At 47.2% G+C, this 22,638-nt stretch overlaps 2 protein-coding genes across 2 annotated transcripts in view; both read left to right on the top strand.

Annotated features, from left to right (window-relative positions):
• Window positions 1–11,476, top strand: part of SPPL3 (signal peptide peptidase like 3) — a 144,919-nt gene extending 133,443 nt beyond the window's left edge. Inside the window, exons 7-11 of the mRNA XM_050748082.1 lie at window positions 6,279–6,385; window positions 6,849–7,012; window positions 7,737–7,936; window positions 8,957–9,066; window positions 10,211–11,476. Coding sequence (XP_050604039.1) covers window positions 6,279–6,385; window positions 6,849–7,012; window positions 7,737–7,936; window positions 8,957–9,066; window positions 10,211–10,282 — 653 coding nt within the window. The 3' untranslated portion in view covers window positions 10,283–11,476. The remainder of the gene's footprint in view (window positions 1–6,278; window positions 6,386–6,848; window positions 7,013–7,736; window positions 7,937–8,956; window positions 9,067–10,210) is intronic.
• Window positions 1–22,638, top strand: part of POP5 (POP5 homolog, ribonuclease P/MRP subunit) — a 250,079-nt gene that overhangs the window by 45,745 nt on the left and 181,696 nt on the right. The gene's annotated exons all lie outside the window — the stretch shown is intronic.

Here is a 22,638-nt window from a genome sequence, read left to right as displayed (position 1 = left end):
ATTAACCAGGGCACGGTGGCATGCGCCTGTAGTCCCAGCTACTCGGGAGGCTGAGGCAGGAGAATCACTGGAACCTGGAAGGCAGGGGTTGCAGTGAGCTGAGATTGCACCCCTGCACTCCAGCCTGGGCAACAGAGTGAGACTCTGTCTCTAAATAAATAAATAAATAAAATGGTACACTCTTGGTGCGCTGAGTCCACACAGGGCATAGATATCTAGAGAACCTGTATCGAGAACGGGAGCACTGCTTAGAAACCTTGCAGGTTATGTCATCCTCGTAGAGAACATTTGAGCTCCGTTTGGTCTCACTGTCTTTGTCCCTGGCCCACTGGTTGTAGAAGACGGTGTGATACAGAGATATCAGTGATAAATTGAAAATAACTGTAGCTAAATGGCTAAAATTAATCATTTACTTCCCCCAACACTTTTGGTTAATATGCATTTAACCAAAAGTTAAGCATGTTGGTGAACCTATAAGAGAGTCTCGGGAGTGTCTAAAGCCACAAGGGAAAGAGAGCACCTCCCTTCACTTTAACCTTGAAAAGCTCTGAGGAGAAGGTAAGATTTTTTAAGGGTTACTTGAATGACAGAATGAAAGGCAGGCAAACTAGATGACTGATTGAGAACATGTTCTGGGAATATGACATCACTTGTGGCAGTATTCGCTGGTCAGAGTGGTATTAATTCCACATACCTCTAGGAGCCTTCTTTCTCTGAGACAAAGGGATGCCTTCTGCGTCTTCATATACAGAACTTAGACTAGAGTGAGGAGGACCTAGATGGTCTAATTAGAAAGAAGGTGTTCAACTTAACACAGATGGAGAGAAGGGATAGGCTGAGGAATAGGAGGAACCCATTCAGACAGACGCCAAGGCAGAGCCAGCGTGGTGCTCAGCTCCGTTCTGTGGAGGTTGTGCCTCCTGAGTTTATGCACTTTATAATTAGACTTGATTCGTCACAGAGAAGGGAACCTGGTGACCTGAAGGCAGGAAATTATGTGAACAGATGTTTGACAGTGGCAGTGAACAGTACATGGGAAAGAGTAAGAGGGAGGGAGGGTAAGGAGACACAGCAAAGTAGGAAGTAGGCGGAGTTGTGAGCAAGGTCTGCAGTAACAGTAAAGGGTAACACCTCAGAATGGCCAGAATGGCTGCAGATTTCATGTGCATGATGAGAGACTGTGATGTGTTGAAGATGAACCCAGACTTTATTTGGAAGGTTAGGATAGAATGACACTATCTAGAGTCATGGAAAACCCAGTCACTGGGCAGTCTCACTGAGCAGTCTGTTCCATATTTAGTTTAGACCCAGCTAGAGGAGGATTAGCATGAGTTGAATGACAAAGCAGCAAGTGGCTCCTGCGCTGTTAGGATGAAGTGATTCTATGGTAAATTGAGTAGAAAAGGCCAGGATGGGCCAGATGCGGTGGTCCATGCCTATAATCCCAGCACTTTGGGAGGCTGAGGCAGGCAGATCACCTGAAGTCAGTAGTTCAAGACCAGCCTGACCAATAATGATGAAACCCCATCTCTACTAAAAATACAAAAATTTGTTGGGCGTGGTGGTGGGCCCCAGTATTCCCAGCTACTTGGGAGGCTGAGACAGAATTGCTTGAACCTGGGAGGCACAGGTTGCAGTGAGCCAAGATCGTGCCACTGCAGTCCAGCCTGGGCGACAGAGCAAGACTCCATCTCCAAAAAAAGAAAAGGTCAGGAAGGGACAGGTCGTCTGCATGTGTCACAGAGGCAAATAAACTTACCCTGAGGAGCCTGGCCTCTTGCTTCTCTGTCCAGTCTGTTTGCCCGCCCCTCCTTTGGTTACTGGTGAGCTGCATCATTCAGTCCTCTGACCCTCACTCCCCACAGACTCCTGTCTCTCATCTGTCCATCCTAGGCCTTCTGTTACTTTCTTCGTGCCCTTGATGCCTTGCATTCCATGTATTCACCTGTAAGTCCATGAACAGATCACCCTAGCCAGTATCTATACACAAACCTGTGTTTTACCTGTGCTCTGGCGCGATGCGCTTCCCACCTACTGCTGACTGCTGCTGTTCCTCCAGCCTTCTGAGCTGCTCCCTGAAAATGTCCTGTTGATTGACTCATGACACAACCAAATCTTTGTTTCCTGAAGATGATGACCATGGGAGGGCCTGTCCTTTCAGATATGCGTGTGAGTTGATTAGAGCAGGGGCTCTGGGTACGTCTCTCAGTGCCCTAAACATCATGCTTCAGTCATCCCTTTGCAGCTCTGAATGCTCTGAGCTTTGTCAAGCCTCACTGACTAATACATTTCATTGGGTTCATTTCAAATGACATGCATTTGTATACATTTTACCAGGTTGTTTTATGAATGTATTTAAAAATTAAAGGAGACCCTAGTATAATAAACATCCTATATGATTATAAAGTCAGGAATTAGGTCTTGACCCCTTCTCTCCAGAGCTCACACTGCAGCTCACCCTGTAGCTCAGTGAGGGCTTGATAAGTGATGACAGTGGAGATGAAGATACATAGTTTGCTCTTCCTGGGTTGACTACTGTGTTTCCAACTCAGATTCTGAGTTGTAGGGATGAAGCAGCTTTTTCTCCTCTGTGTTTAGATAGCACCGTCCACACAGTAGGAACCCATGATATAGTAATTTAGTTGATGTGTCTAGAGTCTGCCAAGCTGCTGTATTTACCCACTTGATTACATATATTGACAGTTTACCACCAGTTCTATGAAAATGAAATATATCTGCTCATGTGGCTTTTTACTTTCCTTAGAATAAGTGGAAATTTGAAGTTAATAGAACAGTTTTGCATTCATTCAGCAAGTATTTATTGAATGTCTGCTCTGTCAAGTGCTAGGAATCCACAGAAAGAATCAGACATGGTTTCTGTTTCCGAGGAGCATGTGGTCAGTTAGCATAGGAAATAAATTCACCAGTGTATAAATATTCACACGGTCATAGAATGGACGAGTGAGTTGAGACACATTCAACGTTCTATGGCACATCACCTAGAAGAAGCACCTGGGCCGGGTATGGTGGCTCATGCCTGTAATTCCAGCACTTTGGGAGGCCGGAGCAGGTGGATCACCTGAGGTCAAGAGTTTCAGACCAGCCTGACCAACATGGTAAAACCCCATCTCTACTAAAAATGCAAAAATTACCTGGGCGTGGTGGCATACGCCTGTAATCCCAGCTGAGGCAGGAGAATCACTTGATCCCAGGAGGTGGAAGCTGCAGTAAGCTGAGATTGCGCCATTGTACTGCACCTGGGCAATAAGAGCAAAGCTCCATCTCAAAAAAAACAAAAAAGCAGCAGCAACTGACTGGTTGGATCAGGAAAGACTCTGAGAAAGGGCTCCTGACGTGGCTCTTTAAGAATGAGGATGGATTTTCCAGATGAAGGAGCCAGGGCAGGACCTTCTGTCTAGAGTGTGAAAAAACACAGTATGTGTGGAGAGGGGGGAATTGTGTTGAACTGGCTAGAAAACAGAGCCACAGGAATGCGTGTTGAGGGCTTGGGCTATACGGTGGAGAGTGTCCTCCCTGGCCAGAGAGTTTGACAGTCATCCCACCACAAGACCCCATGAAGAATTCCTCAACGGCTCTGTGTCCTCATCAAACCTGTGTTTGCAGAACAGTGGAGGAAGAGAGCTGAAGGAAGGGAGAGACCTTGCACCTGCCAGGCCCCGGCCTAGACTACAGGGGTGAGCAGTGAGCCATGCTCTCGGGGAACCTTCACTGGAGTTGAGGGGAGTGAGAATGTTTAAAAAAAACAAGAAATTTTTTATATCACATGTTGAGAGATGAAAAGAAAAATAAGGCAAGGGCAGGAAGTGTAATAATCTTAAATATAATTGTAAGAAAGTCCACCTGTCATTGAGAAGCTAGTACTCGAGTGAAGAACTGGGAAAGACGAGGAGGGGAGCCAGCTGGGTTCTGGGAGGAGATTGTTCCAGGCAGAGGGCACAGTAAATGCAGAGCACTGAAGCGGCGGCATGGGGGGCAGAGTGAGGAGGCTGCTGTGGCTGGCACAGGAAGTAGCAGGAGGTGACCTGAAGGGTCACAGTCACAGCAGGACCTTGTCAGCCAGTGTGAAGGCTGTGGCTTCTATCTGTGGGAAGTTAAGAGTTTTGAGCCAGGGGACCCACAAAACCTGTCTTACGGTTTAAGAAGCTGCTTCTGTCTGCCCTGTGATGAAGAGACTTGTCAGGGGTTAAGTTGGAGGCAGAGAGGCCAGGCAGGAGGTCATTGCAGCAATGCACGCCAGGAGAAGCTGGCGGCTTATGCCAGGCAGGGTGTAAAAGAAAGAGAAAGAGGTCAAAAACAACATCACAGATTTCCATCTGCACAATTGGAAGCAAAGAGTAAATGCTTGGAGACAGAAGACTACACTGTTAAGAGCTGAGTTTGGACATGTTAGATTTGAAAAGCCAATTAGACAGCCAAGTATATGTCTCTTAGGCCATAGGATGTATGAGTCTTGAGCTCCAAGAAGAGATTCAGGCTGGAAATAAAAATGTGTGAGTTGATGACATATAGTCTCAAGAGCCTTGAGATTGGACGAGATCACAGAGAGAGGAAAAGATCTGAGGAAAGGACCATGGAATTCTGGGAATTGAGGAGGAGCTACAGAGAAGCCTGAAAAGGAGTGGCCAGTGAGGGGAGGAGCAGGAGAGCACATTGTCCTGAGAACCAAGGGAGGAGGAGGGAGCCATCAGCTGGGCAGGTTGCTGCCCAAAGGTCGGGTAAGAGGAGGACAGAAGTCGATTACTATGGCTAGCAATGAGGGGATGCTTGCCAAGCCCCCAGGAGCAGTGTCAGTGGAGTAGCAGGGATGAAAGCCCTGCTGGAAGTGATCAAGAGCTCAGATGATAACATCTAATTGATGGGAAATATATGGGATAGAGGAAAAGCCAACCACCCCAATAGGGAAGCACCAGAAAATTCCAGATGACTCCACTTTCAGCAAGTCATTAAAAAAAGGACCGTAGGCTGGGCATGGTGGCTCATGCCTGTCATCCCAGCACTTCGGGCACTTTGGGAGACCAGGGTAAGATTATTGCTTGAGATTAGCCTGGGCCACATAGCAAGACCTCATCTCTATAAAAAATACAAAACTTTGCCGGGTGTGGTGGCATGTGCTGGTGGTCCCAGCTACTCAGGAGGCTAAGTATTGCTTGAGCCCAGGAAATAGAGGCTGCAGTGAGCCAAGATCGTATGACTGCACTCCAGCCTAGGCGACAGAGCAAGACCCTGTCTCCAAAAAAAAAAAAAAATGATTGCAAATGGTGTAAATGGTGGCCTGGGTAACCACAGGTCAAGAATTCGAGACCAAGCCGGGCGCAGTGGCTCACGCCTGTAATCCCAGCACTTTGGGAGGCCAAGGTGGGCGGATCATAAGGTCAGGAGATTGAGATCATCCTGGCTAACATGGTGAAACCCCATCTCTACTAAAAATACAAAAAAATTAGCCAGGCGTGGGCGCCTGTAGTCCCAGCTACTCGGGAGGCTGAGGCAGGAGAATGGCGTGAACCCAGGAGGCGGAGCTTGCAGTGAGCCGAGATCGCACCACTGCACTTCAGCTGGGGTGACAGAGCAAGACTCCATCTCAAAAAAACAAAACAAAGCAAAACAAAAAAGAATTCGAGACCAGCCTGGGCAACATGGTGAAACCCTGTCTCTACTAAAAATACAAACATGAACTCAGGAGGCAGAGGTTGCAGTGAATCGAGATTGTGCCATTACACTCCAGCCTGGGTGATTTTTCCATCTCAAAAAAAAAAAAAAATTCTAGGAAGATGTTTAACAGTAGTAATCTCTGAAAAGTGGCAATGTAATTTTTTTATTTTGCTTTACTGTATTCTCTCTGGTTTTCTATAATGCAGTTAATGAATTGCTGGGATGATGCCTCCAAGTGAATGAAAGTGAGGGGGTGTTATCTAGGGTGTGAGTTCACTTTAAAGCAAGGAGCAAGAACAACACATCCACAACATTGGAGGGAAGGCAGGAAAAGACAGCTGGGAGGTCTCGGACTGGTTTCCTGGGTCTCCAACAGCCAAGCACTGTGTCTAGCAGGAGGAAAGCAATCACCCCAAATTCCACAAGTCCAAACGGGCTGAAGAAATGGGTGCTTTGCATAAATTGCATGTAAGTTTCTGAAGCTGGAGCTTAGGGCTGCCTGATTTCTGAGGGAATTGCAAACTCTGTGAAGGGGCATAGCTTGTGGAAAGAGGATGAGCCTGGAGTCCACACTGACTGCTATCTGCTGTATCTTGTCTCCTCCCCAGCACTGGCCATGGGCCTCTGTGTCGCCATGATCGCCTTTGTCCGCCTGCCGAGCCTCAAGGTCTCCTGCTTGCTTCTCTCAGGGCTTCTAATCTATGATGTATTTTGGGTAAGCGTTTATGTCCTTGGAGCCCCTCCCCTTCTTTGTGTTGAAGTGAAGCATTCACTCCCGAAAACTATTAACTAGAAGTATCCAAAGTTGGGCTTGCCGGGCCACCGATCACTGTCTCTCCAGAGTCCTTAACTGTAGTTGTTCATGGGTGTGCAGTCTGATCCTTTTGTTTGCTGAGTTGTTGTACAGTAGGTAGTGTGTGTGTGTGTGTGACTCCTAGGATAGAAGAGGTAACAAGATTCGCTGCAGTGAGGGCCACCCTGTCACGGAGTAATCTCTGGGTGTGGAGAGTGCAGAAATTGGCAAGTACACAGGAAGAGCAAAGATTTTCTCAGATCATACAAAGAAGGCATTGCAGTCACAGCATTCTGAGACTCTGCTCTTAAGAGCAAGGAGGACTGATGCTGAAAGCAGGTTGCTTCCAGCTCCCTCTGTTAAAGGCATCTCTCCAACTCGGCAGGTATTTTTCTCAGCCTACATCTTCAATAGCAACGTCATGGTGAAGGTGGCCACTCAGCCGGCTGACAATCCCCTTGACGTTCTATCCCGGAAGCTCCACCTGGGGCCCAATGTTGGGCGTGATGTTCCTCGCCTGTCTCTGCCTGGAAAACTGGTCTTCCCAAGGTAGGACCTCATGCTATGACAGGACCACACTCTTCCTGTGCCTGTCTGTTCCCGGCCTTGGTCAGTCTCTTATGTCATCAGCATTCTGATCCCAACCTGGGGTCATTATCTCCATGCTGCAGAAGAGGATGAGATTCTTGGCTTGCCAAGAACGACCACTAAGTGATCCAGGCGCTGCCTTTTATTATTGATTAATGTCAGCAAACAGCCATGCCTTACTGCTGTTTCCACTGTTTCGAGTTGGCTAGAGGGAGTTAGGAGAATCTGGATCCTTTTAATTTGTAAGATATTTGTAAAAATAGGTTCTAATGGTAGAATTATACAGCTCCTGGTAATATAATCTTGGCAGAATGAATGTACTGCTTTAATCTTCCACCTGTAATAGTAGCCAAGTGCTTATTTGAAGTTTCAACAGTGAATGTGTCACAAATGATGAATCGTTTGACATTTCTAGAGGAAGCAGCACTTATGCAAATCACTTCAGCAGTCACTTCCAAGGGGCTCTCCTGAAACACGGGGGGGCCAGGTGGAGACCTCTAGTGCCAGTACTGTTGCAGCTTTTTCTCTCTACACTCTTAAAACTGATGTTCCATCAGAAGAGATTTCCATCTACTCTGCAGATAAGCTCTTTGACTCCTTAAAAAGCTAACAAACTTTGCACAAAAGGAATAGAAACTGGATTGTGTAGAGTGTGATGTTGCTAACCTGTGAAACTGCATTCCAGCTCCACTGGCAGCCACTTCTCCATGTTGGGCATCGGAGACATCGTGATGCCTGGTCTCCTACTATGCTTTGTCCTTCGCTATGACAACTACAAAAAACAAGCCAGTGGGGACTCCTGTGGGGCCCCTGGACCTGCCAACATCTCCGGGCGCATGCAGAAGGTCTCCTACTTTCACTGCACCCTCATCGGATACTTTGTAGGTAAGAGAACCAGAGAGACTGCAGATGATCCTCGCTCTGGCTGACCTCCAACCCTTGAAATTAAATCAGGTCTTCTAGCTACAGATACTGGATGGAAGGAGAGCGGGAATTCTGAGTGCTGTAATAGACAACCTGGCCTGTGAGATGCTAAGTGTTCTGTGTACTGGATATAGGCCAGTTCCCTCTCCAGCAGTGTATCTGAAGAATATTGTAGGAAAAGCATGTCAGTCTTCAAAGCCAAGGACACACAGCACACAGTGCAGTGGATTAGTCTGTGCTTAAATCTTCCTCTAGAGTTGAATGACTGTTGTATTTATTTCTTACTTTATTCAACAGATACTTACATTTATTAGTTCTATATTTCTACCACTCTGACCTAGGCTAAGTTTTGTAGCCAGCTCGTGTAGGCAGACAGGAGATGGTTGTGATGGGGCTGGGAAAAGTAGTAACCTGCCTGCACATGCAACTGCTCCTGCATAGTGACTGGAAAGGAGCGTCTCTTGCACTCCGTGCCTCCTCCTCAAACCCAGCACTGTCCTCGTCCCAGAGCAGTTCATTCACATGGGTTCATTTCAGACCACAAACTCAGAGGGGCAAGGCAAGTGGCATTATCCCCATTAGACAGATGAGCAGGCTGAGGCTCGGAGAGGTGGAAGGTCTGAACTATGGTTATGTTAGCTATTGTGAGTAGCAGAGTTGAAACTTGAACCCAGGTCTTCTGCCTCCCAAATCCAGCATCACAGGAGACAGAGGCACACTTGGGGCTCGAGGGAGGGTTTGAACCCAGGAACCAGAGCAAGGAATTAGACCTGGGTCAGTCATGTGTCCTTGGAGTTGTAGGTGTTTTTTAAAGCTATGCTGATCCACATTTCTTCAGCTGCCCAAGCTGGGCATTTCACACCCCAACCATAGAATGGACGACAGCACATTAGATCTGTACAGTCGCAGGACTTTGCCAAGCAGCAGCCGGGTGACACGGGTTCCCTCTCCGGTCTTACAGATGCTTCTCTCTCCTCACAGGCCTGCTCACTGCTACTGTGGCGTCTCGCATTCACCGGGCCGCCCAGCCCGCCCTTCTCTATTTGGTGCCATTTACCTTATTGCCACTCCTCACGATGGCCTATCTAAAGGTGAGAGCAGCAGTTATAAACCTGTGAAAGCAATAACTTGGATTGGCCCCGTGCCTGGGTTTGCACTCTCCTCGCTGGAGGTGATTCTGCTTAAGTCCCTGAGTGAGCTTTTGATCTCTGCTATTTTGTGTGTGTGCGCTACCCTGGCATTAGCAAACGCTTCCAGATTCATGCAGCCACTATCAGAAAATGCTCATGAGCTAGGCCACTACACCACCTGGGCGAGGAATAACTAATTGAAAGCCCTAGAGCCCAGCTGAGGGAACTTTCTGCTTCTGTTCAAAGCAGTGCCCTCCCGCCACCTAACAGCTTCACGCTACGTTAAAGTTTGGGAATAATTAAAATTGAATAGTGTTGAGGCAGCATATGATAAAACCAGAATTAGAGAGTGTGTTACTTCCCAGGTGTCTGTCCCCCGTTTTACAGATGAGGAAGCAGGTTACAGAGGTCAACTTACTTGCCCAAGTCACCTGACTCACAACCTCTAGAGAGTTGCTAAAAGCCCTTTTCTTGCTCAAGGAGCCTAAAAGCACCCCTTCTAGGGAGTCCTCCTAAAAATAGTGGGTTATTTTTAAATGGGTAAGATTTAAATGCTCTGATTTTCCGCAGAAGCAATCTGATCTTAGATCAAGCATCAGAAACGGGGCAGGGCACACGGTGGCTCACGCCTGTAACCCCAGCACTTTGGGAGGCTGAGGCAGGCAGGTCACGAGTTCAGGACTAGCCTGGCCAACATGGTAAAACCCTGTCTCTACTAAAAACACAAAAATGAGCCAGGCATGATGGTGAGCGCCTGTAATCCCAACTACTTGGGAAGCTGAGGCAAGAGAAGTGCTTGAACCCAGGAGTCGGAGGTTGCAGTGAGCTGAGATCTCACCACTGCACTCCAGCCTAGGTGACAGAGCGAGAACCCATCCAAAAAAAATCAGAACGAGGCCAAGCGCAGTGGCTCATGCCTGTAATCCGAGCACTTTGGAAGGTCAAGGCAGGAGAGTTGCCTGAGCCCAGGAGTTTGAGACCAGCCTGGCCAATATAGGAAGACTTCATATCTTTAAAAAAAAATTTTTTTTTTAAAGAATCAGAAAAGACAGCTGTGTATGCCTTGTGTTTAAATCTGTAACTTAGAAAGTCCCTTGTTTCTCAGGGCGACCTCCGGCGGATGTGGTCTGAGCCTTTCCACTCCAAGTCCAGCAGCTCCCGATTCCTGGAAGTATGATGGATCACGTAGAAAGTGACCAGATGGCCATCATAGTCCTTTTCTCTCAACTCATGGTTTGTTTCCTCTTAGAGCTGGCCTGGTACTCAGAAGTGTACCTGTGTTTAAGGAACTGCCGTGTGACTGGATTTGGCATTTAAAGGGAGCTTGTTTGCAGGAGAGAGGTGCTGGAGCCCTGTTTGGTTCCTTCTCTTCCTGCGGATGTAGAGGTGGGGCCCCTTCCAAGAGACAGGCCTCTCCCCGGCGCTCCTTCCTCCCACGTTTTTATGGATCTGCACCAGACTGTTACCTTGTGGGGGAGATGGAGATTTGACTGTTTAAAAACTGAAAACAGCGAGGAGTCTTTCTAGAACTTTTGAACACTAAAAGGATGGAAAAAATTAGCAAACCGAAGTTTCTTCAATGACCCCTCGAGAACTTTGGGACCAGTTTCCTATGGGGGACTCAGTTTCAGAGAACTGAGACAGAAGCTCTTCTGTCGTTATATTCTTCTTTCCTTTTTTTGGATTTATTAAATATTTTCTGTGGTGTGAAGTGACTTATTAAATCCACAGACATTGAGTGACTTCTTACAACATCCACATAAGAATTTGTTGTAATGAGTTCATGTCCACCCAGATGTTGTGTTGGCAGTGAACAAGGGCACGGTTTTTATACATACGTACATATATATATACACACACATAGATATATATGAATAAACAGAAATGAAATCCTGCTAAGATCACGCTGTGTAGCTGACAGGGGCTTGCTGTCGTTTTGAGCATGTCGAGCAGTTTACTGTGGCTTCCTTGTATATGGATAAGCTGCTGTCCTTCCCCTTCACGACCGACTCCGCAGTTACAAACCAGTATAGCATTTGTGCTGATAGACTCATGGACTTTAGGAGACCTAACTTGGTTTTGATCAGTGTAGCAAATTAGGGATGAAGAGTTCAAACCTTTCGGCCCTTTCTTTCTTTTCTAGGCTTCTCCCTTGCAGGGTGTTGCGTAGTTTCTTCTCGAGCCAATGCATGTATTATAGCAGCAGGTGTCTTTGTGCTTTCTCATCATAGTAATGTACTACTTGTAAATACATTTTTCTATTTTCTATTTTTTTGTATTTTTTTTTTGACATTTTGTTTCATTGGTGTGCTGTATATTTTCCATGCCCTCACTCCTTTAAGAAAAAAAAAAAAAAGGAAAAAAGCAACACGATCCTGTCCTTGCTGTTGTGATTATAGTCTTGGTTTATCTGTGGTGACAGATGGGTGTTGGGGATACATGTCAAATGCCCCGCTGAGGTGGGCCCTAAATTCCAGGAACTGGGGAAAGAACCAGCTGCTCTGTCCTGAGAGCCTGGCCCTGTGCTGTGGTCTCTGCTGCAAGCCCAGAGTTCTGGGAGTAACTAGTGTTAGGTCTGCTGGCCTTTACCTAAGCAGCCCCTGCCTGGTAAGAAGGCACCCATTGTTCGGAGGCAGAGAGCAGCCTGCAGTTGGCATGAGGATGCCTGACAACAAAGGCTGGAGAAGGGCCCTGAGTCCCAGCCTCTTCCCAGGGGTCCCCGCCCCAGTGGCTGCCTCTGTCTTGACCTGTGTAATGAACTGGTGTGCTGTGTCACTGTGGATCGAGCTCACAGGGGGCACCCATCCTGCTGTCAACAGAGCCTGAAGCACTCAGGGTGTTGGATTCCTCTGTTGTTGTCATCAAATCCTGCTGAGGGGTTTCTGGGGTTTTGTTTTTAATAAATGACTCCTTTGTAGCCTTTGTCACATAATCTTCACTTTGGTTGTTGGTACCAAACAGAGCTCCCAGCCATCTCCTCCCTGTTCTAGAAGACTGATGGAAAGTCCCTGTCTGTCCCCAGACCTGGTCACCTGCACCTCTGGCCCAGTCATAGATACATCAAAGAACTGAAGCTTCTGCTGTCCACAAAACTCAAAACTGCCTCTGCATTGGATGAAGACTAAAAATCCACTCGCGGACTCTCCCTTCCTTCCTTCACAGCCATCAAGGATGCAAATAGCTAATTAAACAGGCCCAGGGACAGGGAGGGGCTCCAAAATGACTCGCATTAAGGGCAAGTGCCAGTGATGGGTAGAAATAACGTTATCCTTCACGCCTGTAATCCCAGCACTTTGGGAGGCCGAGGAGGGCGAATCACAAGGTCAGGAGATCGAGACTATCCTGGCCAACATGGTGAAACCCCGTCTCTACTAAAAATACAAAAATTAGCCGGGTGTGGTGGCAGGCGCCTATAATCCCAGCTTTTTGGGAGGCTGAGCCAGGAGAATCGCTTGAACTCGGAAGGCAGAGGTTATAGTGAGCAGAGATCATGCCATGGCACTCCAGCCTGGGTGACGGTGCAAAAATGTTACCCTGGCAGTGGGTCATTTTAATTTTTCTGTCTTTGTTTTCATAAGAAAATTAAATTCCAGACAGAAGGAACATCATGATTTTGTCATTCTCACTTCTGTGCAGGTTTTGGGGGGAAATACCCACACAGAGCTGTGAATGCACCCTGGATTCCAGTTCCTAATCTTCAAAGCCCTTAAAACTCTGGCAGAGAAACAGCAAATGCTCTGCTTGTCTTGAGTTCCCCACAGTAGACACGCTGGAATCCCTCCCAGTTCTGGAAGTGGTGCCCTTTTGTTGGAGGTTGGCTGGGTGGGCTGCAGTTAAAGCACACATTGGACTTCCCTTCCAGCCTCCCTGTGCTCCCTGCTGCCTGAAGTCTGCTGCATTAGGTGCGCATGTTTATGAAATTTCCTCACTGATCTGAAGTCCTTTTTCCTCACAAAGAGACTATGTTATTAGAACTCCCACTTTTTAATAACTTTTTTCTAGATTGAGCTAATGAAGATATGACAGTAAAGGCTGTCCAAAGCCTGGTGTGTTCCATTGCTGTCATTACAGTGCATACCCTCTCTGAATGTGACAGTGACAGCTCCCTGCCTAGGAATGGTTCCAACCAAAGCGGCTTGGGACTAAGCTACTGTCTGAATTACTTTTGTAGCAGGCTCACAGGCCTTCAGTAAACAGGTAAGTTAGGTCACCCACAAGAAAAACAGAAGCACTCGTTCTCTGTGAGGACGGAGGGGAAGGGAGTTCCATTTTGCCAGTCAAGTGTTAAAAATAGAACCTGCTGTGTCTGCTTAGCAGCTCTCACATTACTGCTCACCAGATCCCATGTTGTGTGTACGTTTCTGTTTTGTAAAGCCTAGCGTTTACGTCAGAGTGCCTGGAGTACATGCCTTAGGGACATCGTCTGTGCAACCCCGTTCTCTACAGAGCTGTGTCAGCGGTACAGGCTCAGAAGGAAGCCATCTCGGTTTCCTTCTGGTCTTCAGTGCACAGTGGCTGGGACAGCCTGCCCCACTTCACCGAATCACATTTCTTCAGCAGTTTCCAACAGTGAAATCATTTCTAGAACAATGGCTGCTAACACGTGTCAGCTGAAGCACTGCAGATCGAGTCATCCAACTCAAGCTTCTTCCTCTTTCTGGAAGGTATAAACCAGGTAAGACTTTTTAATCCAGAAATTATTCCTATTCCCTGCAATGTATAGGGTGCTTTCTACCTGCAAAACTCTAAACTCAAATTTCTGCAAGTTCAGATTCCAGCTGTCTCATGTGCAGAGCCTCTCCCATCACAAAACTCTTCCCTCTCCTTTCTTTGACTGCTTCAGCCATCATCTGTTTCCTCCTCAGCCTTTCCCTTGGAATCCAGAGCCCTTTCCTGTCCATTAGAGGCAATCAGTCATGCTTCAGTAAAGTTTGAGGCACTGGGCCTGCCAGTGAACAAAACCAGACATCCTGACCCCCTACTCCTGTGGTCTGTGCAGGGCTGGCTTTAGCAAGCTTGACTTGTGGGGAGGGGGTGTGGCAGTCATCCCCACACAAGGTCACACAAGGATGCCACAGTGCATTCAAAAGTAGAATCCGTAGCCTTCTGTCCGTAACTCTGGGCCTTGCTGTAAATAGCAAAGGCTCGGGCTGGGGATCCTGTATCACTGGACTGGATGTGCCAATGAAGAGAAGACTGAAAAGCAGATTGGCACAGGAGAAGCCCAGTGCTCCTGGTGGACACGAGCCTGCATTCACCTGCATGTCTGAAGAACGCGAAAGCTTTCTACAGCCCCAAGCGCACTGATCTTTCATCACTACAGGTTTTGAAAGTCTTACCACACGGAGCCAGTGGTTAGCAGGCGCTTGATACAAACATCCTGCAGGGAGGCTGTGAAGTTTCTAACTCTGCAGCACTTACGGAGGAGCACTTGAGCGTGCAGTAGAGCGCCTAGATACCTGAGTTCTTAAGAATTCATGCAGCAGACTCCGCTTTACTTACGGTTCCTTTCATTTGGAGTCTGCCTAATCAGTTTTCCTCTTAAGTTCCAAGAAATCTTTTTCCTGTTGAGTAGAACCTGTAAAACATGCCACCTGTCTACAGGCGAACAGAGGCCCTGAAGGTTCCAAAATAGCTGAGCCCACGAGCTGTCTCCAGCCCCAGTGGAGTCCTGGGATTCTCACCAGATCCAAAGATGACAGAGGAATGGGAACCAGTTAGGCAGAGAGGAGACAAGACTTGAGAGACTGGGAGTGGGGAAGCCGCCAGGCAGTGGGCGGCAGGCCTGCGCTTGTGAGGAATGGAAGACAGGAAGTGGGTGTCCATAGGACAGAGATGGAGGGGGGCAGCACGACGGCCACTGCATTCAACCAAATGTTGGAAGACAAGCGATCCAGCCCCGGGATCCCAACACCAGTTGCTCTGTCTCATCAGAGAGTCCCGCTCCAGGCGGCCACCTGTCAGCCTTCTACTGCCACCTTTCACTCCGCCCACCTGGAGCTGCTGGAGTGTAGCCACCAAGTGAGCTTCTAGCTTTTGTGTTTGAGCCTTTGCCATTGGAGATTGAATTTCCTCACACTTTCAGTTGCTGTCGTGCCTTGACGGGGTTTTTATCCCCAGGTAGACAGTAACACATCCTGTGCCAGCTTCCTAGGGAAGGCAGAAACCAATTTCAGAAAAAGAGGCTGAGGGCTTGGTAGTGCAGGGAGGAACTAAGATAACGAAGCATCGCACAGATGAGTCGTAGCCTTGCCGGCCTGACGGCGGGTAGATTGCAGTGCCACCCTCCCTAAGACCGCCATCCGACCAGGACCCCCGGCCCCACCTTTCCTCCTTCCCTCGTGCCTGCTTGGCACTTCCTGCGGCTCTCCCCTGTTGAGTGCAGGCATTCTGCCCGGTGCAGTCGCTGTGAGAGAGGCCATGACCTGGACCAGGGTGATGCGAAGAACAGAACTTGCTACCAGATTGGATGCAGCGGGTGGGGACTCTACACTTCTTAACCCGAACAACTAATTGCCGAAACAGATACAGAAGAAATTGGAGAAGGGTTGTTCTAGGCAGCAGAGCACTAAAGCCAAAAAAAAAAAAAAAAGCCCCAGAGTCTTCAGTGATGTAAAGCCTTGCAGAGTATGCGAGGTGACCTAGACAGCGAGAGGCAGGAGGAAGGCGACTCCGTGGAGCTCAAAGTGTGAAGGCGTTTGTCAGCGCACATCCCCCACACAGCCACCATGGGGCTGTGGTTAGGGACACAGCCCCGAGTCTGAGCTGCTTCATCTGAAATGGGGATGAAGGTGCCTCATAGAAAGTATTGAGTAAATATGAGGCGCTCTTCATAGGAGGCACTCTTCTGGTTTACTGTGTTCTCATGTATTGCACACACAGTGCTCACGGAGTTGGAATACAGTTAAAATCATTAGATCGGTATGCTGTCATTATTCAAACCACCACAGCTCCCGGTTCATTGTTAGGAATACTCCTTCTCTCCCCACTGCTGAGGGGTGATCCCCCACCCAGGGTCTCGATATTTTCTTCTGCACAATGAAAGGCTTGGCACAAAGCTCCATACTCAGAGGGGGAGAGTGGGTGACCCTGCCCATGCAGTTCCTCATTTTCGCTTCTTAAGGCCAAGAAGATCAACCTCTACCCACATGCTGCACACAAACCAGTGTTGACGTTTTATTTTTCTATACTGTTTTTTCCCCATAATAAACACTACATGTGCCCTCTTTGACTTCAGTGTACTTTAAAGTCTTAACTGCTTGTTTTGAGGGAAAGTTTACTACACTGTGACGCTCCCATTCTGTCAGTCTTTTGTGGGCCTGCATTAGTCGTTCATAAATCTTTAGGTTTTTCTTGAACACCCTTGGAACAGAAGACTCATGGGTCAGGGCCAGGCTCGGTGGCTCACACCTGTAATCCCAGCACTTTGGGAGGCCGGGGCAGATGGATCACCTGAGGTCGGGAGTTCAAGACCAGCCTGACCAACATGGAGAATCCCCGTCTCTACTAAAAATACAAAATTAGCTGGGTGTGGTGGTGCATGGCTGTAGTCCCAGCTACTCGGGAGGCTGAGGCAGGAGAATCGCTTGAACCCGGGAGGTGGAGCTTGCAGTGAGCCGAGATTGCACCACTGCACTCCAGCCTGGGTAACAGAGCGAGACTCCGTCTCAAAAAAAAAAAAAAAAGACTCATGGGCCAAACTCCTATCCTGTGTTAAAATAAAACACAGTGTCATTCTAAGCCACTTGGCTCAAGTCAGTCCACTGAATAGGGGAGGGACAGTAGCCAGACTAAAGAGAGTTTAAGAGGAGATTCCAGCCACGCATTTGGAAAATTCTCAGTCTTCCAGGACACAGTGAAGGAGTCAGGACTGAGGCACCATCTGATGAAGCAGATGAATAACTGGTGGGATGACCCATGACCCTCCCCAAAACGAGCTGACGAAGGAGCTGACGCTACCGTGAAGGGATGGGCCTGCGCTTTGTCCTCAGCCCTGCCCCACATCCCTCTTGATCATTTGGCCAGGGACACAGTTGCCAGGCTTCATTTGAGGAGGACATGAAGCAAGGAGAAGGGACATACTCATGACCGAAAGAAAGCTCAGAGGCCTGGGGTGTCAAAGCAGATCTGGGGAGAGATGCTAGAGAGAGCCCCAGCCAATGATGGCCACACACCGGGTGTCAGTCCTGCCTCCCAAGAGCCCTTTAAGGCAGGTGCCATTACTGTCACCACTGTCACAAAGGAACTCGCCAAGACCCCAAGATCACCAGTTGGTAAGTGGCAGAATGAGCCCTAAACACTGTCCCTAACCATTATGTTCCATCCTCATCCCAAGATTAGAAACGATCTCCATACCAGAAAATACAGGTAAGGCATAAACACTGATGGCTCAAGGGCCTACTCTTAGTTCCAAATAAGTTTAAATCCATCCACTGCCTGTAGCAAATAAAGATTCTTGCAACAGCCTCTGCCTGGGTCTCCCTAACTGCAGAGTGTGTTCATACTGCGGGCCAGAGTGGTGGCCGGTCATCTCAGCTCTTCAGTCTCATTATATAACGGCAGATTTTATCATCCATTTTATGTACCCAAAGTTTCAAAGGCAGCTAATTTGCCCCAGATCTTCCTGCTTCCAGAGACTGAGCTCATTGCCCAGATGATGGCGAGATAATCACAGCCAGGTTTCGTAGACACGACTTGCTTGGCATACACACTAGACTGGGGGGGTTTCTGTAAACGGGGAAGGACCATGCAAACAGCATTGTATTGGAGATCCACCAACCCTGGTAGGTGGCAGGAAAGAGCTGGGGTTTTGGCTTCCTAGCCCCAGGCTGACCCAGCTGCTGTCCAGAGGGGGCCTGCCAACACCTTCCTCTCCAATACTGCTGCAGCAGTGTTGACCATTACTCAGAAGAGGGTATCACCTCACACAAACCAGGAGTCCCTAGGAGGAGGGGACCAGGATGCACGCCTCCTAGCGAGCCAGGGTCAAACTAGAATCTTTGAGGCATTCAAAGCAACTGAATTTCACTGTTAAAATTAGGACTGCCATATTGCAGATTGTTTTGTTTTGTTTCAGGCAGGGTCTTACTGTGTTGCCTAGGCTGGAATGCACTTATGCAGCCATAGCTTACTGCAACCTCCAACTCGAGCTCAAGCAATCCTATTGCCTCCCAAAGTGCTGAGATTACAGGCAAGAGCCACCACACCCAACCCATTGCTGACATTAAAACAAGCCATAAAAACATAAAAACAGGCCGGGCGCGGTGGCTCAAGCCTGTAATCCCAGCACTTTGGGAGGCCGAGACGGGCGGATCACGAGGCCAGGAGATCGAGACCATCCTGGCTAACATGGTGAAACCCCGTCTCTACTAAAAAATACAAAAAACTAGCCGGGCGCGGTGGCAGGCGCCTGTAGTCCCAACTACTCGGGAGGCTGAGGCAGGAGAATGGCGTGAACCCGGGAGGCGGAGCTTGCAGTGAGCTGAGATCCGGCCACTGCACTCCAGCCTGGGCGGCAGAGCGAGACTCCGTCTCAAAAAAAAAAAAAAAAAAAAAAAAACATAAAAACAACTGTCAGCTGCTGTTCTGATCCCCAGTAATACTGGGCGGTTATTCAAACCAATCCTCTGGCTAAAAACAACTTTAAACTACACACATGAAATCCAGAAAAGACCACGTACAAGCCCTGCCTAAATCTGATTTCTGAAATACATAGAGGGCAGACTCTAAACAGCCCAGCTAAGGCCAAAAGAAAGAAAGACAAATTTCAGCTACTGCCCACCAGGGGACGATCAAAGAGTTTTTTTGCTTGTGTTTTGCCTTCCTTTTTCTTAAATTTGAGACAAGGTCTGTGTCCGTCTCCCATGCTGCAGTGCAGTGGTACAATCATAGCTCACTGCAGCCTTGCTCTCCTAAGCTCAAGCAATCCTCAACTCAGTGTCCCAAGTATTAATAGCTGAGACTACAGGCACACACCAACTACTTGGGAGGTTTTTATTTGTAGAGATGGGGTCTTGCTATGTTGCCCAGACTGGCCTCAAGCCATCCTCTCGCCTTGGCCTCCCAAAGTGCTAGGATTACAGGCATGAGCCACTGTCCCTGACTGGAATCAAAGTTTTAAATCTTGAATTCAACCGTTAATTGCCTGCTTTAAAAAAAAAAAAAATTCTTCAACAGAATTTCTGCAATTATATAATTCAAAACTGCTATACACATGAACAAGAAAATGTGATCCATGCTCAAGAAGCAATTGACAGAAACTGACTGATATGACTGACATGTTGGAATTAACATTCAAGATGTTTAAAGTAATTATAACCATGCTCCAGGACGTAAAGGAAAATATGCTCAGAATGAGCAAACAGAAATTGTCAGCAGATAAACCGTGACAAAAAGAACCAAATAAAAATTCTAGAACTTAAAATACAACATACGAAGTAAATTCACTAGATAGGATTAACGGCACATTGACAGATTAAAGAATCATTAAACTTGCAATAGAACCATGATTAGTAAACCTCTTCTGTGAAGGGTCAGATAATATTTTTAGCTTTGTGGGTCAAAAATCACTTTTATAACTACTCATTTCTGCCATCATAGTGTGAAAACAAGCAGCCACTGTACATGAGAATAAACATTCCACCTGTGACCAGTTTCCCAAACCCTGAAATATCCGATCTAAAAAACAGAAAAGATACAGAAAAAATGGTCAGAGCCTCAGTTATCTGTGAACAGTGTCAAGCAGTCTAACATATATATGTTGGAGTCACAGAATGAGGGAAGAGAGAATGAGTCAGAAAGGTTTTTAAAAAAAAAAAAAAATGGCCAAATTTGGGGAAAGAGTCAAGAAACATGGCAAATCCCAAGCAAAATAAATAAAGGAACATCACACCCGGGACTTTATAATCTAAAACTAAATATAGAAAGTCTTGAAAGCAACGAGAAATAAAATGACATACTGCATAGGGGAACAACAATAGATTTACATGAATTTCAGCAAAATTCTCATCAGAAATCGTGGAGACTATAGGACAATGGAATGACACCTTTAAAAACATAAAAAGTACAATGTGTCAACCCAGAATTCTATATCCAGTGACAATATCCTCAAGAATGAAAGTGAAGGCCAGGTGCAGTGGCTCATGGCTGTAATCCCAACACTTTGGGAGACCAGGGCAGGAGGATTGCTTGAGCTCAGGAGTTTAAGACCAGCCTGGGCAACATAGTGAGAACCGATCTCTACAAAAACTACAAAAAAGCCGAGTATGGAGGCATGCACCTGTAGTCCTAGCTACTTGAGAGGCTGAGGTGGGAGGATGGCTTGAGCCCAGGGGTTTGAGAGTGCAGTGAACTACAGTCACCACTGCAATCCAGGCTAGGCGACAGCAAGACTGTCTAAAAAAAAAAAAAGCCCAAAAATGGGAGGAAGTATTTGTAAATAATATCTGCTAAGGATTTAGTATTCAGAATATATCAAGAATTCTTACAGCTCAACAATAAAAAAGACAATCCAATTATTTAAGTGGGCAAAAGATATGAATAGAAATTTATCCAAAAAAGATATACAAATGGGCCTGGCACGGTGGCTCATGCCTGTGATCCCAGCACTTTGGGAAGCTGAGGCAGGGAGATCACGAGGTCAGGAGATCGAGACCATCCTGGCCAAGCTGGTGAAACCCAGTCTCTACTAAAAATACAAAAATTAGCTGGACGAAGTGGTGCGTGCCTGTAATCCCAGCTACTCAGGAGGCTGAGGCAGGAGAATCACTTGAACCAGGGAGTCAGAGGTTGCACTGAGCTGAGATGGCGTCACAGCACGCCAGCCTGGCAACAGAGCCAGAATGCATCTCAAAAAAAAAAAATATATATATATATATATATTTATACACGCACACACACACACACAAATGACCAATAAGCACATGAAATGGATGCTCAGCACCATTTGTCAGAGAAATACAAATCAAAACCACAGTGAGCTATCACTTCACACCCACTAGGATGACAACAACTTTTTTTTTTTTTTTTTTTTTTTTTTTTTTTGAGACAGAGTCTCGCTTTGTGGTCCAGGCTGGAGTGCAGTGGCCGGATCTCAGCTCACTGCAAGCTCCGCCTCCCGGGTTTATGCCATTCTCCTGCCTCAGCCTCCCGAGTAGCTGGGACTACAGGCACCCGCCACCTCGCCGGGCTAGTTTTTTGTATTTTTTAGTAGAGACGGGGTTTCACTGTGTTAGCCAGGATGGTCTCGATCTCCTGAGCTCGTGATCCGCCCGTCTCGGCCTCCCAAAGTGCTGGGATTACAGGCTTGAGCCACCGCGCCCGGCCGACAACAACTTTTTAAAGACAGTAACAAGAGTTAGCAAAGATGTACAGAAAACGGATCCCTCATAACATCATTGGGGTCAGGCAGGGTGGCTCACACCTGTAATCCCAGCACTTTGGGAGGCCAGCTGGGCAGATCACTTGAGGCCAGGAGTTCGAGAGCAGCCTGGCCAACATGGTGAAACCCCATCTCTACTAAAAATACAAACATTAGCCAGGAGTGGTGGCGGGCACCTGTAATCCCAGCTTCTAGGGAGGCTGAGGCATGAGACTCGCTTGAACCAGGGAAGTGGAAGTTGCAGTGAGCCAAGATCGCGCCACCACACTCCAGCCTGGGCGACAGAGCGAGACTCCATCTCAAAAAAAAAAAAAAAAAAAAAACACCGTTGCTGGTGGGATTACAAAATGATGCAGCTGCTTTGGAAAATGGCTCCACAGTTCCACCAAAGGTACCATAGTTACCGTATGATCTAGTAGTTTCATTCATATAGTTTACAAGAATTGAAAATCTATTGGCCGGGCGCGGTGGCTCAAGCCTGTAATCCCAGCACTTTGGGAGGCCGAGATGGGCGGATCACGAGGTCAGGAGATCGAGACCATCCTGGCTAACACGGTGAAACCCCGTCTCTACTAAAAAAAAAATACAAAAAACTAGCCGGGCGAGATGGTGGGCGCCTGTAGTCCCAGCTACTTGGGAGGCTGAGGCAGGAGAATGGCATAAACCCGGGAGGCGGAGCTTGCAGTGAGCTGAAATCCGGCCACGGCACTCCAGCCTGGGCCACAGAGCGAGACTCCATCTCAAAAAAAAAAAAAAAAAAAAATCTATATCTATTAAAAATTTATACATACATGTGCATAGCAGTATTAATAATCAAAAAGAAGAAACAACCAAAATTGTCATTAACTGATGAACAAAATGTGTATGTATATAGAATATTATTCAGGAATAAAATGAATAAAGATGAGGACCATAGCGCATACTGCATATTTTCTTATCCATCCTAAGCTAGAAACCAGGGTTACCTTTGGAGAGGGAATTGGGAGTCATAGAGGCTGCCTATAATTTTGAATGCGTAACAATATTTTCATTCAATAATTAAAAATTAAAATCTTCAAAATGTAACATTGTTATAAACCCTTACCGTCAAACATATCAAACTACATAAGCAAAACTGCAACACAAGAAATCGATAGAAATAAAAAAGTAATTGA

Source organism: Macaca thibetana, chromosome 11, assembly GCF_024542745.1.
Source record: "Macaca thibetana thibetana isolate TM-01 chromosome 11, ASM2454274v1, whole genome shotgun sequence".
NCBI classification, from domain to species: Eukaryota; Metazoa; Chordata; class Mammalia; order Primates; family Cercopithecidae; genus Macaca; species Macaca thibetana.
This window is presented reverse-complemented; position numbering and strand designations above follow the sequence as displayed.